The sequence below is a fragment of the Panthera uncia genome, assembly GCF_023721935.1.
Source record: "Panthera uncia isolate 11264 chromosome C1 unlocalized genomic scaffold, Puncia_PCG_1.0 HiC_scaffold_3, whole genome shotgun sequence".
In the NCBI taxonomy this organism is placed as follows: Eukaryota; Metazoa; Chordata; class Mammalia; order Carnivora; family Felidae; genus Panthera; species Panthera uncia.
The window spans coordinates 102,848,723-102,864,780 of NW_026057584.1; the positions used below are offsets into that span (position 1 = coordinate 102,848,723).

Consider the following 16,058-nt stretch of genomic DNA (forward strand, 5'->3'; position numbering starts at 1 on the left):
GGCAATGTGGGAGGTGACAAGGCGCTGGCTGGGCTGCCATGAAGGGGAAAGTGAAGCTGAGGGGTGGCTCTGTGTGACGCACCACGTGAGCACCTAGGTACTTACTCGTCCAGAGAAAGGGAACACTCAACAAAGGGTGGCTGGTAACCAGCAGGAAATGCACAGAGTTACTTATACTCAAAACTCAGGCCTGCAACAGTGAGAATTTCCTCAATGATGGTGTTTTGTAATTTGCTAATAAGCAAATCTGAGCAGGGCTAAGTGTCATCTCAAACAGCAAAACCGGGGGAAAGGTGGTGGGGGTCTGGTTACCTAAGGATGCGTAGGACCCCGGAGGCAAGGCCGCTGCAGAGCTGAAAGGCGTAGCACCCGAGGCCGATGAGACCTTGGACTTGGCACTGGCTGCTGCGTTCACGTCAATATCGCTTCGAGACCGCTGGAGGGACCCGGTCGTTGATACGGATTTGGTGCTGACCGTAGAAGCTTGAGTGGTGAAGGAGGAAACAACAGTAAGGACCACACGAGAACTGTAAACATACATCGTCACAACTTGTTTGGCTTTTCCTATCAAATTTTAAGGAAGGCTGGAGTGCGTGCACACTGACCACAGTTTCTCCTGGTCACCGAAGACAGAATTCAGCCACCGCTGAAGAACCACAAGCACACACACCCATTACATTTATTTTCTTGTGATCGACTATAAACCCCAAAGAAATGGACCCTATCTCTGGGTAATGTGAGAAGCGAGACCATGAAGAAGCACCCACACGTGGACAGTTCCCGCACGCTGTGAACTAGCCGTGCACTCTCAGACACCCTCCCGCTCCCGGGGAACATTCCACTCTCCCACCTCAAACAGCCGCCATCCCGCTGCTGTTGCTCAAATCTTCACCCATTGTCCCCAGTCTCCTGTCAAGTGACCAGAGCAAAGCAGCAGCACTATTCGGGGAGGGATCCATATGCTGGAGGGAGGTGGGAGAGGAAAGGTCACAGGGCTCCACTTCCGCCTGCCCAAGGCATCCTCAGCGTGGGTTCCTCACAGCCCTCAGCCCCTGGGACAGCGGGGCACTACTCAGTCCAGCAGGAGCGCCGTGAGAGTGCCCTGTGCAAACCTGAGGGGCACCTGCAAGCAGGTCACCGGCTTCCAGCAACCAAGCAGCCTCTGGGAGCCGCACAGAAACAGGCCTCCCCGAGACCACCTTCTCCACAGCCGTCAGTCTTACCTCTAGAGGTGGTGCTCCCGGTAGGACTTCTTTTGGCAGAGAGTGGCCGACTGAAAAGTATACACGCATTTATTATTATCCAATGAGCACTCCATCTGCGTTCACACAAGTACAGTCTATGACAGGAGACTAGGAGGATGAAGGAATCATTGCAGACTTTTCAGGATTTCTCAGGTAACTGGGACCACAATCTTATCAATCCCCAATTTTGAACAAAGCTTTAGCATTACAGACTGGACTATCTTCCAGACATATACAGAGAGAAGTCGTGGCTAGAGACAGAAGTCCGAAACACAGCACGAGGACGGTAATACATTCACTCCCAAGTGCCCAACGCCCTCCCTTTCCAGACTTGTCTCCAAGTTAACATTCACATTCCCTTAGAAGACGCTTTCAAGAATTCACTTATTCGACTCCAAAACCGTATTCTGGGACTGCCATATAAATTTCACTAAACACGGCTATGGCAGAGACCGAGGCACCCTACTCCTTACTGTTCCCCACGGTATCTTACGTAGCAGAACCCGTCTGAAGTAAGGGGAGATTAGCACAGGCACGTATATGTAAAAACACAGCTGGCATTTGTGTTCTCATGTAGCAAACCTTTAAACCTAAAAGCTCACACTAACAGGAAGCACGGCTAAAGTGCTTACTTTAGACTCTCTTGAGAGCTTGAGGACGAGCGGTCGGACTGCGGCAGAGACACGATGCTGTCCGAGTTCTTCAGGTGGGACTGCAGGGCTTTCTGGTAGGAGGACTCCAAGGTGTGGTACAAATGCTCTGCTTCTCTGCTGAAGTGACTGTGGAAACCCCAGTAGCACCTAGGGAAGACACGCAGCGTGCCGCACGGTCAGGATCACGTGGGGCTTGCGCCCAGCTCTGCAGCCCACCACGTGACGCGGTCAAGGACTAGAATCCTCGGGTCGCTGCTACCAGGAGCGGCACAGGACCAGGAAGGGAGAGTGAACAAAGGGGGCCAGGTATGGATCCTACCCGCACAACTTACTGGCTCTTCTGACACTGGACAAGTTACCTGACTTCTCTGAATCGAGTCTCATTTACAAAATGCAAACTAAAGGGCTGAACCTTAGAGAAGATGGAGCTTAAACACCCAGAACTAGACCCAGAACATGGAGGGCACTCATCAGTGGCAGCTTTTCCACACGCCGCTCGACACTCATCGACTGGAGGTGTTTACAGTTGCCTTAGATGACATATAACAGAGAGGCGCAGAGATGCCCGCAGCTACTTGAAATCTGTATTGCAGTGTGACTGAAGAACCAGAAAAAACCAAGGAGGGAGTATACGTGCCAGGATAAAAGCCGCTGAAGCGGGTGACTAACAAATCCATTCCTAATAGTTGTGAGCAACTATTAATGAGGGCCCTTATTTTGGCAAGAACTACCCAAGCTGAGATTATGGTAAGCGCTTCAGTGATTCAAGGAGGTCCTCCGAAGACCTCAGAAACCAGGAGAATGGAACGTGACCGAGGGAGCAGTCACGGAGCAACACAGACTTGAGGAGGATGTATGAGTGCAACTAAATAGAACAGTAATGTTCCAGGTGAGGAATAACAGACTGCCTGTGTCAAGGAGAAGAGCCGGGCACTGTGAAGGCACAGAGAAAACTCTGTGCAAAATTCACAGCACTCACCTACACACTGCCCGAGACACAGGAAGTCTCAGCATCTTGTGGGTCACAAGGACACAATTCTGCCCAGGGGAGCATGGAATGCACGGCCACAGCCACAGGACGGGAGCATTACCAGCCCTAATGGCAAAACTGCCTCAATCATGGGATGGTGAGTGTGCGTCCCCACTGCGTCCCATCACCCGCCTGCCCCTCACCACGCTCACACTTCCAGAGCAGCCACCTGACACCTGCAAAGATGCCCTCTCAGGGGAAGGGTCCCAGGGCCCATAATTTTTCATGGGAAATCAAAAGGTCCCTGGGGATTATGACCTGGCTTTTAACAGAGCCTAATGAGTAAGTCTGAGCATGCAAACAAGTGCTTTTCAGATTCATGTAATAATTTCTCATAAATTTAAAAAGGAGCATTTTATTGTGTGCCTCAGTCCTGTTTATACTCAAATAATATCGCTCAGTCTCTTAGGTCTGGGCACCGAGCAACCTTCTAAGCAGAAAAATAGAGAAATATTGTGAAACGGCTTTTGGGGTCATATTTAACAGTCATGAATAACAAAACATTATTCATGTAACTTAACAAATGTTTTTTGAAGTTTTTATTTATTTATTTTGAGAGGGAGAGCACTAGCAGAGGAGAGACAGAGAGAGAAGAAGGGAGAGGATCCTAAGTAGGGTCCGGGATGTCAGTGCAGAGTCTGACGTGGGGCTCGATATCACAAACTGTGAGATTATGACCTGAGCCAAAATCAAGAGTCAGACTCTTAAACAAGTGAGCAACCCAGGCGCCCCATTTAACGAACTTTTAATAAGGCAATCTAGGGGCTCCTGGGTGGCTCAGCCGGTTAAGCATCTGACTCTGGTTCAGGTCATGATCCCAAAGTTCACGGGTTGGAGCCCCACGTCAGGCTCGGTGCCGACAGCTCAGAGCCTGGAGCCTGCTTCGGATTCTGTGTCTCCCTCTCTCTCTGCACCACACCACCTCTCAGCTTGTGCTGTGTCTGTCTCTCTCTTAAAAATACATAAAAATTTTTTTAAAAAATAAGGCAATCTAAACAACACATCTGAAACATAGAAATAGTGAATTAAAAACAAATGGTATACAACAAACACTTACTTTCTGGCTTCTATCCTTGCTTCGGAATCGGCATCGTGTATTCCCTTCTTTATTGTTTCGGCTAATACTGATATGTGTCTAGAAATTTAGGAGAGAAAGCAGTGATCGTCATTAACATGTGGTTTTATGCAGATGAAATCAGGTGTGAAAATTACAAAATGGCATCGTGGCTTTGTGCCCAGTTAGCCAACTATCACGCAGAATAGAAAATCCAAGCACTCCCTTCTCGGCAGCTCTAACCTCTACCTCTGTCCCGGTCCCCCCACCTCCACCCTCCACCAGCTGCCCCTATCTACCTACCCTGTGGGCGAGTTTGTTAAACAATGGCTGACTTTTTTCACACCACACTTATTTAGCTCCATCTTTTATGAACCCAACCAGTAAGACTCTACTTTTCCACGGTCAGAACTAGTTTCTACGGAAATCATGAGGTAATAATAACCTTAATATGAGGAGGCTACCTGCATCACATTTCTATAAACACAATGTTTTCTTCAAGTTCCACTGTGTAACATGAACAATTTTATAAAATCATGCAACAATGTTATAAATAGGTATTTTCTTTAGTTACGTTCTGCCCTAGCAGAGAAGAAATTAGTAAAGTATCTCTTTGAATGTCTAACAGCTTTTTAAGAAAAGAAAAAAAGGCTGGAATGAATTAGTCTCCTAGAACAAAGAGTAGTTACCAATCTGCCTCGTGCCTCATTCATTCAGTAAGTATTTGGCGAGTGTCTGCTAAGTGGTGGGTACTAAGCAAGGAGGGGAATGAACGAATACACAAGGCCAGATCTGAGTTCTTCACACGTGACTGTTCTACTCACAGGTCCTCACATCAGATCCCTCATTCCGATTTCCACCTCTCAATTCTAGAACTATCACTGCCTATCAAGAGATTAAAGAACAAGAAAGTACTGAAAAAATGTGTGACTATCCTCTAGATTCAAGAACTTTGCAGATGAAATTTTACCTCTGGGAGGGATGGCTTTGTTTCCTCTCTGACCCCTGCAGTACAGAATGGGACTCCCGTAAGTACTCACTTCATTAAAATTCCACTAGTAAAATGATTAGTATGCTGTAAGCTTCTTGACAAACTAAGTAACATGAAAACATGGGTGGCAAAACATCATCATCTATTCTCTCCAAGTGTAACTCAGAAAGAGTAACAGGCACCTGAAATTCAAAGGAACTAAAAATGGGAAAGAATGAATCTTAAAATTAAGAGAGACCTGCTTCTTAAGAATTCTGCCATAATCCTACCTTTTATCTTCATGATGTGAAACTTACCACACATCAACCTGAATAAAGAGAAAACTGCTAAGTGTCTGATACAGGGGGATCAAAAAGAAAACCTTCAGATGAGTGGAACTCCTTTAAGGACCTAAGAGTTACACCTGGCCTACAAAGAGCAGCTTGGAACATTTACTTGGTTGGAACTGACACGAATGTCAGGCAGCTGGCTGAGAGCCAATAAGGAGTTAATTGTGGCTGACTTCTCGGGAAGATGGCAGAATAGAGGACCCCAAGATCACTTCCTCCCACAGATGTAACTAGGTAACACCCACATCTGTGGAAATAACCCAGAAAACCACCTGTAGATTGGCAGACAGACTCTCCACAGCTACGTGTAGAGAGGAGGCCACCCTGAAGAGGGCAGGAAGGGCACAGATGTGGTAGGAGCTAAACGAGCTCACCGGCTTTCCCCAAAAGGGAGAGACACTCAAGACACGCGCAAGGGAGAGGACCAAACCCTGACACCAAGCACCCCAGGCACGAGAACCCACATGAAAACCAGAGGAGCACAATTTCTTGAGTTCTTACAATCATGGGGCTTACCACCTGAAACTTTAAAAATCAGCAGGAGGTAAACAGGAAACTGAGGCACCACCCTTAAAGAGTACAGCAGCCCCTCAGAGATACAGCACAGAAGCAACACTTTGAAAAATGCCTGGGGTATACAAGAGGGACGTTTCTTTACTAATCTCTAAGCATGTGCTGGGGGGCAGGAATCCTTAGGCACAAAGGAGCTAGTGGGTCCCCTGCCTAGACACACCAACACTTGGGGGAACCAGCTCAGCGCCAACACGTTCCACCCAGCTTACTCACAGCATATCTGCCTTCTCCTGTGGACACACCCTGTCCAGCCAAGCCTTTGGTTCCAGGTCTCTCCCCACAGCAAACCTATGCAAAACTTGTACCATAAGCCAGGCAGGAGGAAAGCAGCCCCGACAGGGATCAGCACCTCTGCAACGTGATTCCTGTCCTGGGGAAGGAGGGGAAGAAGGAAGATAAGCACACACCCAGCCAGACTGCGGCCCCAGCAGTGGGCTGGAGTCAGCTGGTCTAATGAACCCGCTAGTGAAAGCTTCTCATGGGAGAACACAAGGAAAGTGCCCGGCAGCTCGGTACCACCACCTCTCTGGCAGATGCCCAGTCCGACGTGACTCAAGCCCAGGTGGCCCTGGACCAGCCCATTAACAACACAGCAATCAAATCCTGCCCACAACAGGCAGAGAGCCAATGCAGACGACTGGACTGAAAGGAAAAGCGGCTCAGTCCCAAGAGCAGGGCACACACAACACACATGGAGACACCCTTGAAGTGCCAGGTTCTGGTGAACTGGGGACACGGCACTGCAGGGCACTACAGGACCTCTTCCTCATAAGGCCACTACCTTCAAAAGCAGAAGATGCAGCTGACTTCCCTAACACAAAGAAACAGACACAGAGTTAGACAAAATGAGGAGAGAAAGGACTATGTCCCCAGTGTAAGAACAAGACAAAATCACAGCAAGAGACGTAAGCACAATGGAGGTAAATAATCTGCCTAACAGAGAATTTAAAGTAATGGTCATAAAGATACTCACTGGACTTGAGAAAAGAGTGGAGGAAGTCAGTGAGACCATTAACAAAGAGAGAGAAAACATTAAAAAAAAAAAACATAAAAAAAAACCCATCAGAGATGAAGAGCTCAAAAAACTGAATTAAAAAATACACCACAGGGAATAAATAAAATAGATGGAGCAGAAGAATGAATCAGCCAACTGGGGACAGAATAATGGGAAGAAATCAGGCTGAAAAGGAGAGAGAAAAAAAATGAAAAGACTTAGGGCACCATCAAGCATAGTAACATTTGCATGATAGGGAATCCCAGAGGAGAAAAGAGAGAAAAGGGGTTAGAAAATTTATTTGAAGAAATAATAGCTGAAAAATGCCCAAATCTGGGGAAGAAAACAGAAATCTAGATACAGGAGGTATCAAGAGCTCCCAATAAAACAACATAAGGGGGTTCACATCAAGACACAGTAATTAAAAAGTCAAAAAGAAGTGATAAAGAGTGTATTTTAGAAGTAGCAAGATAAAAGAAAACAGTTACATACAAGGGAGACTCCTTAAGGCTATCTGTTGATTTTTCAGCAGAAACTTGGCAAGCCAAAAGGGAGTGGCATGATATATTCAAAGTGCTGACAGAAAAAATTCTTCAGCCAAGAATACTCTCTCTCTTTTTTTCTCTTCTTAATGATAGCCTTGCTGCATAAAGAGTTTCCCAGACAAACAAAAGTTAAAGAAAGTCATAACCCCTAAACCAGTGAACTCTTTGAATGGAAAGACCATAAGCAGGAGCAAGAAAAGTAGGAAGCACAAAAGCAGTAAAATTAATTGCATCTATGAAAATCCATCAAGCGATTCACAAAATTAAAGGATATAACGTATAACACCACATACCTAAAGTGTGGAGAGAGAGGAGTAGAGACTTAAAAACTTAAGCAATCAGCAACTCTAGAATGCTATATGCATAAAATGTTATCTACAAACCTAATGGTAACCACAAATCAAAAACTAGTAATACGTACACAAACAATAAAGATAAAGGAAGCCAAGCATATTACTAAAGAAAATCAGCAAACTGTGAGAAGAGACCAACAAAAAAAAGGAACAGAGAATCAGTACATAAACAACACTAAAATAAGTAACAAAATGGCAATAAATACATACCTATCAATAACTACTTTGAATGCAAATGGACTAACCGCTCTAATCGAAAGACACAGGGTGACAGAACAGATAAAAAAGCAAGACCCATCTATACGCTGCCTACAAGAGACTCATTTCAGATCTAAAGACACATATACACAGAAAAGTGAAGGGATGGAAAAGTATCTATCCCGCAAATGGAAGTGAAAAGAAAGCTGGAATAGCAATATTTATAATGGACAAAATAGATTTTAAAACAGCATATATCACAAAGGGATCAATCCAACAAAAAGATATAACAATTACAAATATTTATGCACCAAACATGGGTATCAACAAAATACCCAATACATAAAGCAGGAAATAAGAAACATAAGAGAAGTAATCAATAATAATACAACTGTAAAGGACTTTAACAACCCATTTATATCAATGGATAGACCATCCAAACAGAAAATCAACAAGGAAACAGTGGCTTTAAATGGCTCATTGGATCAGATGGATCTAACATATATATTCAAAACATTCCATTCTAAAACAGCAGAATACACATTCTTTTCAAGTGCACACAGAACATTCTCCAGAGGATATCACACATTAGGCCACAAAACAAGTCTTGACAAGTTGTAAAAGATCCAGGTTATACATCTTTTCCAACCTGGTTTCTATGAAACCAGAAATCAACCACAAGAAGACCCAGGAAAGAGTACAAATACATGGAAGTTAAAGAATATGCTCCTAAACAATGAATGGGTCAACCAAGAAATCAAAGAGGAAATTAAAAAATACATGGAGACAAGTTAAACTGAAAACACCACAGTTCAAAATCTTTAGGATGCAGTAAAAGCTATTCTAAGAGGGAAGTTTATACCAATGCAGGTCTACCTCAAGAAGCAAGAAAAATCTAAAATAATCAACCTAACCTTACACCTAAAGGAGCTAGAAAAGCAAACAAAATCCAGAACTAGTTGAAGGATGGACATAATAAAGATTAGAGCAGAAAGAAACAAAATAAAAACTAAAAAAACAACAGAACAGATCACTGAAACCAGGAGCTAGTACTCTGAAAAGATCAACAAAACTGATCAACCTTTAGCTTGCCTCATCAAAAGAAAAAGAGGACCCAAATAAACAAAACCAGAAACAAAAGAAGAAAAATAATAACTGACACCACAGAAATACAAAAGATTATGAGAATATTATGAAAAATTACATGCCAACAAATTGGGCAACCTAGAAAAAACAGATATATTCCTAGAAATATAGAACTCCCCAAAACTAAAGCAAGGAAGAAATAGAAAATTTGAATACACTGATTATCAGCAATGAAACTGAATCAGTAAACCAAAAACTCCCAAGAAACCAAAGTCCAGAAACCACACAGCTTCACAGGTGGGTTCTACGAAACATTTAAATTAGAGTTAATACCCATTCTTCTCAAACTATTCTAAAAAACAGAAGAGGAAGGAAAGCTTCCAAACTCATTGTATGAAGCCAGCGTTACCCTGATATCAAAACCAAATAAAGACTACAAAAAAAGAGAACTACAGGCCAATACTCTGACGAACACAGATGCAAAAATCCTCAACAAAATATCAGCAAACTTAATTCAATATATTAAAAAAATCATTCACCACCAGCAAGTAGGATTCCTAGGATGCAAGGGTGGTTCAATATTCACAAATCAATGAATGTGATACATCACATCGACAAGAGAAAGGATAAAAAGCCATATGATCATTTCAATGGATCCAGAAAAAAGCATTTGACAAAGTACAACATCCAGTCATGATAAAAGATATACAATGGAATATTATTACTCAGCCATAAAGAGTGAGATTTTGCCATATGTGACAACGTGGACGGATCTAGATCTAGGTATCTAGAGGGCATAATAATGCTAAGTGAAATTAAGTCAGTCACAGAAAGACAAATACCATATGATTTCACTCAGATGTGAAATTTAAGAAACAAAACAAAGAAAAGAAGAGACAAACTAAAAAACAGACTCTTTTTAAAAAAATTTTTAAGTTTATTTATTTTTGAGAGCAACTGAGACAACATGAGTGGGGGAAGGGCAGAGAGAGAAGGGAGAGAGAGTGAGAGTGAGAGTGAGAGTGAGAATGAGAGAGAGACAGAGAGACAGAGAGACAGAGAGACAGAGAGAGAGAGAGAGAGAGAGAGAGAGAGAGAGAGCTGGCTGTGCACTGCCAGCTGGATGTGGGGCTCGAACTCATGAAACCATGAGATCATGACCTGAACCGAAACCAAGAATCAGATGCCTAACCGACTGAGCCACCCAGGCACCCCTAAAAAACAGACTCTTTAACTAGAGAGAACAAATTGATGGTTGTCAGAGGGGAGGTAGATGGGGAGATGGGGGAAATATATGAAGGGGATTAAGAGGACACTTATCATGATGAGCACTGAATAATGTATAGAATCACTGAATCACTACGTTGTACACCTGAAACTAATGTAACAGTATGTTACCTACACAGGAATTAAAAAATAATTAAAAAAAAAAAAAGTTAATTGTGGCTTTGTAGTTGGTATGGTGCACACTGGTCCACATCTCTAGGCACACAATATTGTAATCAATGAAATTCACTAAAAGTTTCTGCCAGTATTAAGTGCCTCGCATCAGTAGAAATAACAAATGTAGCCATGCAAACAAATGCTTAGATTCCTTTGATTCCTACAAAAAAGCAGGTTGGACCACTCGTTGAGACATTAAATCTCAAGATTCAATTCAGAGGGGAAAAAATAGCCAATGAAATGCTTACCGTTCCAGTGAATGTGTCTGCCATTCTTGTAAAAGTAAATCTAAAAATTCAAAACAGCGCCTAAAGATTGTAAAGAAAAAAATATGTAATTTGGTCATTTTTATGTTAATGAAAATAAAAGCTTTTCTTCTTCCCCTGCTACTTTTTAGAACTGGCAAATTCCTTCTAATTAATAGGCTTCAAAAAATGGAACATCGAGTTGGAATCAACAGTGACTGAAAACCTAAGCAAGTAAAAGTAATCAAGCATCAATGGTGATCAGAAAGTAAATACACAAGGCACAGAAGAGACAGGATACAAAAGTTCCCCTCAAATCAGGAACCGCAGACTTGTGGCAACATTACCAAAAGGGCCTTTCGCTGTCATTTGTTTTTATACCACCTCAAATAATATGTTAATATAAGATGTACGAGTGCAAAAAAAAAAATCAGCGTACATTATTACAGAACCAGGCGATTGCTCCTTGCATTAATTTCACAGAATGCCTTGTACAGAAGAAAAAAAAGTAAAAAATACCCTGAAAAACCAAGTGCTTTCCAAATTTTCCTAAGAAGATCCTAGGCAGTGCTTAAAATGGATTTTTCCCTAATCTACTCATCTATTTTCCTCTCTTTAATCTTTCAACATCCCTTCTTGTCAAGCCTTTTCACCTTTGTAATCTTTCATGGTCTGATTTGTGCACGAAAACAACTCTGGTCTCATCTCCTTTGGATTACATCACTGCTTTGGGTCCTACCTCTTTAGAACTTGTCAAAAGCCCAGGGTCTTTATCTCCGTGGGGGTAAATCTTAGTAGTCTTAGGAACTCATTCAAGGAAACGAGTAAGAGGGTAATTTTTCTCTAATGACCAGACTGTCGTTCCCATGATCCTCTCAATTCACAACCTCAATAACCCATATAATTAATTACTCAATAAATCTTTAATAAACCTACCCTCGATGTTAGAGATAACAACGGTAACCAAGACATAAACCAGCAAACAAGACAGACAAGGGACAGTTCCCATGCGCCACGAGCACAAGGGGGCTCTTCTTAGAACCACACAGAGCTATTCAACCCAGTCCTGGGGCTGCCAACAGTGTGCGTGTCTGCGCGTGTGTGCATGTTGGTTGTGAAGCAAACTTTCTCCAAGGAAGGACACTTACCCATCCCTGCATCCTCTCTCCTCTGTCACTCTCCCCACACTGGCCCCAACCTAGGCCATGTTTATTCTACTTCTCCTCCGTTCTTCATGTCATTTCCTGGTCTGATTTTTCTTGTCTCTCTTTTTTTCTTTAACATGTGTGTATATGTTTATATTTATCTCTTAGCGAATACAGCCATCTTTGGTGCTAATTTTGGTCTTAAATGCATGTTAGAACAATCTATTTAATCAAAAATATGACCTTTAGTTAGGTTTTATTTTTCACTTTTCAGACTAACATTCAAAGAAGTATATCAATGTTGGCATTGTTTAACACATCATTATTTAAACACATCAGGTTAGAACTCGTCTCTTTTCTTTACCAACTCCTACTCATCATTCAAAATGCAACTCAATTTTCAACCTGCCTATCAAGTGTCACTGGAATATACCAGTTGGTTTTAATCACTGCTCTCTGAATTCCTAAATCCACAATACAGGTGTTGTTAACTCACTCTTACACTGCTCTGCATTACTGTTTTTAATCTCCCTATCTAAATGATATAAATTTCTCAAAGGCAGGGAGACTGTACGATCCATTTCTTACAAATTCTACGAAGCCGAGCTAGGTACAGGCTGAGGACCTAACAGAAGGACCTAACCTTTCTGAAGGCAAAGGGACGAGATGGTCCCTATTACTTCTTTCAGCATTAAGACCCATGGTTCTGACTGATACCCACTATGACTAAATGTAAGAACAGTAATCTGAGTGTGTGACTCAGAAAGTGGTAAAGGGGGAGACACTTCTACTGTCACAGTGAATGTAGGTTACTATCCGTTTAGCAGCAAAGGCCAGAATTGCTCAATTCTGTGGACTGAACAGTGTTCTCCCCAAATTCCTATGTTCCAATGCCCACATGATAATATTTGGAGGTGGGGAGTTCATGAGATGGGGGCTCTAATGATCGGGCTGGTGCCCTTCCAAGAAGAAACCCCAGAGAGCATGAGATCTCTCTCCACCACGTGAAGACACAGCAAGAAGTCGGCCAGCTGCAAGTGACCCTCGTTAGAACTCAACCATGCTGGCACCCTGATCTCAGACTTCCAGCCTTCAGAACTGTGAGAAAATACACTTCTGCTGTTTAAGCACACAGTATATGGTATTTTGTTGCCAGTTAATACACTAAACATCCTACAACAAACATCCTTTTCACCTCATCAGAGGACCTTGGCCTTGCACATTCTGAATTTCTCCTGGAAACCTAAAACAATACTGACAATAACATCAGCAGCAGCAACAAATTCTAACAGCTGGCATTGTTTATTAAGCTTACACTAGATGTCAAACTCCTTTACCCAATGACTGAACCCCCAGAACAGCTCTGCCCCAGGGGTGCTCTCGTTCCCAGCGGGTCAGAGGATTAGTCAGTGGGAAGAGGTAATGCTTCAGCTGCAGTCTGCCAGGTTCTGAAGTTCACTACCATCCCTCTCTCCTGCTGACTTCACCCTCTCATCTCTAGAAGGAGACGCTGGACTGCAGGTCAAGGGTAGATTGCATTCCTCAGTGATATACAAGTGAGCCATGCGGTTAGAGATGAAGCTTTTTCAGTGGAAGGTGCCAATTTCTTCCTTCCTGGCTTTACAAAGGTGGATGATTCCCCTCCTCCCTCATGACTTTCACAGAGCTGTTAATAAGATGGCTATGGGGCCGCCTCACGCTTAGCAGGCTCCCCTACCGTGGAAACCCAGGAGGACCAACGTGACATGCCAGAAAAGGAGGGAAATGGCGGGCAGCAAAAGTAAGCTGGGTTCCAAGCTTAGACTGAAGGGCTCTTTCACTGGGCTAGGATCGGACAAAGAACTCCAGGAATGTGGTCAAGAGACTGCTGCCCAGGCCAACCATGAATTTACCCTAGGAAGCTCCTGATACGGTCCACTGAATATCCACTGGTGTCCATGAATCCCTTCAAAATCTACATAAAATATTCTGTGTGTTTACATTTTCTTGGGAAGAGGGGCCACAGATTTTATTAGATTCTCAACAGTCAAGAACCACAGATCCCAGCTAGAAGAGGCCCTACTCCTGGGATGTGATCTATGGCAGCTCATGTGGACACAAGACTAGGCAGGGACTTGGGAACAAAGGGCTAGCTAGCTACGGTATCTCCTGGATACTTGGTCTCTCTCTTGGTTGGGATTCAGAATCTCAGAAATCACTGTCAGAAGACAGAGACAACATATACCTCCTCCTACCCATGTCAATAGTAAAGAACTACCGTTAATTTTTATAATGTTTTTTTTTCCTTGTGTGCAATTACCACTTTCATTCAGAGAAGGGGTATACCAACAATTTAAGTAGAGGGACTATCTTAGAAAAAATGTACAGGCCATCTTCTACCCCACTCTCTCCAGAGCCCCCTTTCATAAACTCACAGACAGACACATGTGTTCTCTCTCTCTCTCCCTCTCCTCTCTTTCTCACATACACACAAAATAATGGAGGTTGTCCAAATTTATTTTCCAGACTATTTAGATCACGATCCCTCAATCCAAAGGCATTTATTGCAGCGATCTTACAATAATTTTAACATCTCAAACATGAATTTGTTTCCATGGACGGAAGTTTGGAACTTATTTTGGAACTTAATTCAAAAATAATGAGGAAGCTGTTTAAAAATTTACCTTCTAACTGCGACAGACTTAGAGGTACAGTTGCTTGTTATGACAGGTATTAGCCTAGGGATGTGTGTGTGCTGCAGAGAAGAACAGAAACGGAGGTGAACACCTGAAAATACAAAACTAAAAACTAAGACAACCACTTCATTACTAAACTACCTAAAGCACATAAATATTCAGATTAGAATGTCACTGAGCTTAGAAAGGAAAAAAATTTCACTGGATATTGCCAAAGGCCATGACAAAATTCACAGAGCCTGAACAGACCAGCCAATGATATGTAAATAAATCTAACAGCAAAACAAATGACTGGTGGGAAGTCTAAATAATCCGGCAGTGGAGATCTAAGTGAGTTCAATAGCGGTCAGCAGAGCAACGTGTTGTGATACTGTTTCAATGGGAATGTTCAATGATGGCTTTGGGTTTAATATTTCAAGTAGGCAGTGCAAACAGAACTAAAAATAATACAAATAAGTAACCCACAATGATTTAATCAGGAATATTCTGGACAGGTTTTAGCATCACCACGTCCCAGTTTCAAGGGTGCCTCTGGGAAAAAGGGACTTGAAGGTGGCGAGAAGGTGATGTGGAGAATGTTCATTTTAAGCCTTTGTGAGCTATTAGGTTTTACTGGGAACGTGTATATAAATTACTTGGATAATTATTTAAATTTAAATAAATGAGTGTTTAGAAACCTGAAAAGAGTATTTTGTTCCTGGGCTTAAACACAAGTAATTAAATAAAAACTTTAGGTGAATAACAAAGCCACAAACACAAATACCTAAAGTGGAATGACTGGGAGTAAAGAACCAAGTGTAACCCCAGAAGCAGATACAAATATTCAAATATTGGGGCGCCTGGGTGGCTCAGTCGGTTGAGCGTCCGACTTCAGCTCAGGTCACGATCTCGCTGGTCAGTGAGTTCGAGCCCCGCGTCGGGCTCTGGGCTGACAGCTCAGAGCCTGGAGCCTGTTTCAGATTCTGTGTCTCCCTCTCTCTGTGACCCTCCCCCGTTCATGCTCTGTCTCTCTCTGTCTCAAAAATAAATAAAACATTAAAAAAAAAAAAAGAAAAAAAAAAAAAAAAAAAAAAAAAAACAAATATTCAAATATTTAAAGCCAACGATGAGTAAATAATCAACACATGAGTAGGTATACACCATATTCATAATTCACATCATGGAGTATTAAAAAACAAAGACTCCTATAGATAATTAAGGAGGGGGGAGGCTGATTCGTATATACAACATGGTTCCAACTGTATATAATGTTGCTAATGAAAAATGCCTGTAGTACTGCTTATCAACCATCATTTATTACCACTTGCTTATTCTATGCATGGCCCCAAAATATACTTACCCGAATGATTAACCTAACAGCTACAACACCGGAAGTGGCCATAATTTTGGCACTGTTTGGAATTAAATTAAAGATAGTTGGCATAATGGCTTCAGCTCCATGGTCAAATTTATTTCCCAGAACTGATGACAGATGCCTACAACAAGAAATGAACACTGCAC

At 42.5% G+C, this 16,058-nt stretch overlaps 1 protein-coding gene and 1 long non-coding RNA gene across 2 annotated transcripts in view; one reads left to right on the top strand and one right to left on the bottom strand.

The window, feature by feature from the left end:
* The window catches only part of CLASP1 (cytoplasmic linker associated protein 1), a 272,017-nt gene that overhangs the window by 103,526 nt on the left and 152,433 nt on the right, over nt 1–16,058 (bottom strand). The window contains exons 13-19 of the mRNA XM_049616225.1: nt 15,898–16,033; nt 14,547–14,617; nt 10,742–10,801; nt 3,985–4,062; nt 1,877–2,044; nt 1,224–1,273; nt 313–483 (exon numbers count right to left, since the gene is read on the bottom strand). Coding sequence (XP_049472182.1) covers nt 313–483; nt 1,224–1,273; nt 1,877–2,044; nt 3,985–4,062; nt 10,742–10,801; nt 14,547–14,617; nt 15,898–16,033 — 734 coding nt within the window. The remainder of the gene's footprint in view (nt 1–312; nt 484–1,223; nt 1,274–1,876; nt 2,045–3,984; nt 4,063–10,741; nt 10,802–14,546; nt 14,618–15,897; nt 16,034–16,058) is intronic.
* On the top strand, nt 4,509–11,329 carry LOC125911938 (uncharacterized). Its single transcript, XR_007454517.1, has 3 exons — nt 4,509–4,697; nt 4,808–5,009; nt 10,891–11,329. It is a non-coding gene; the product is annotated as an uncharacterized LOC125911938 (long non-coding RNA).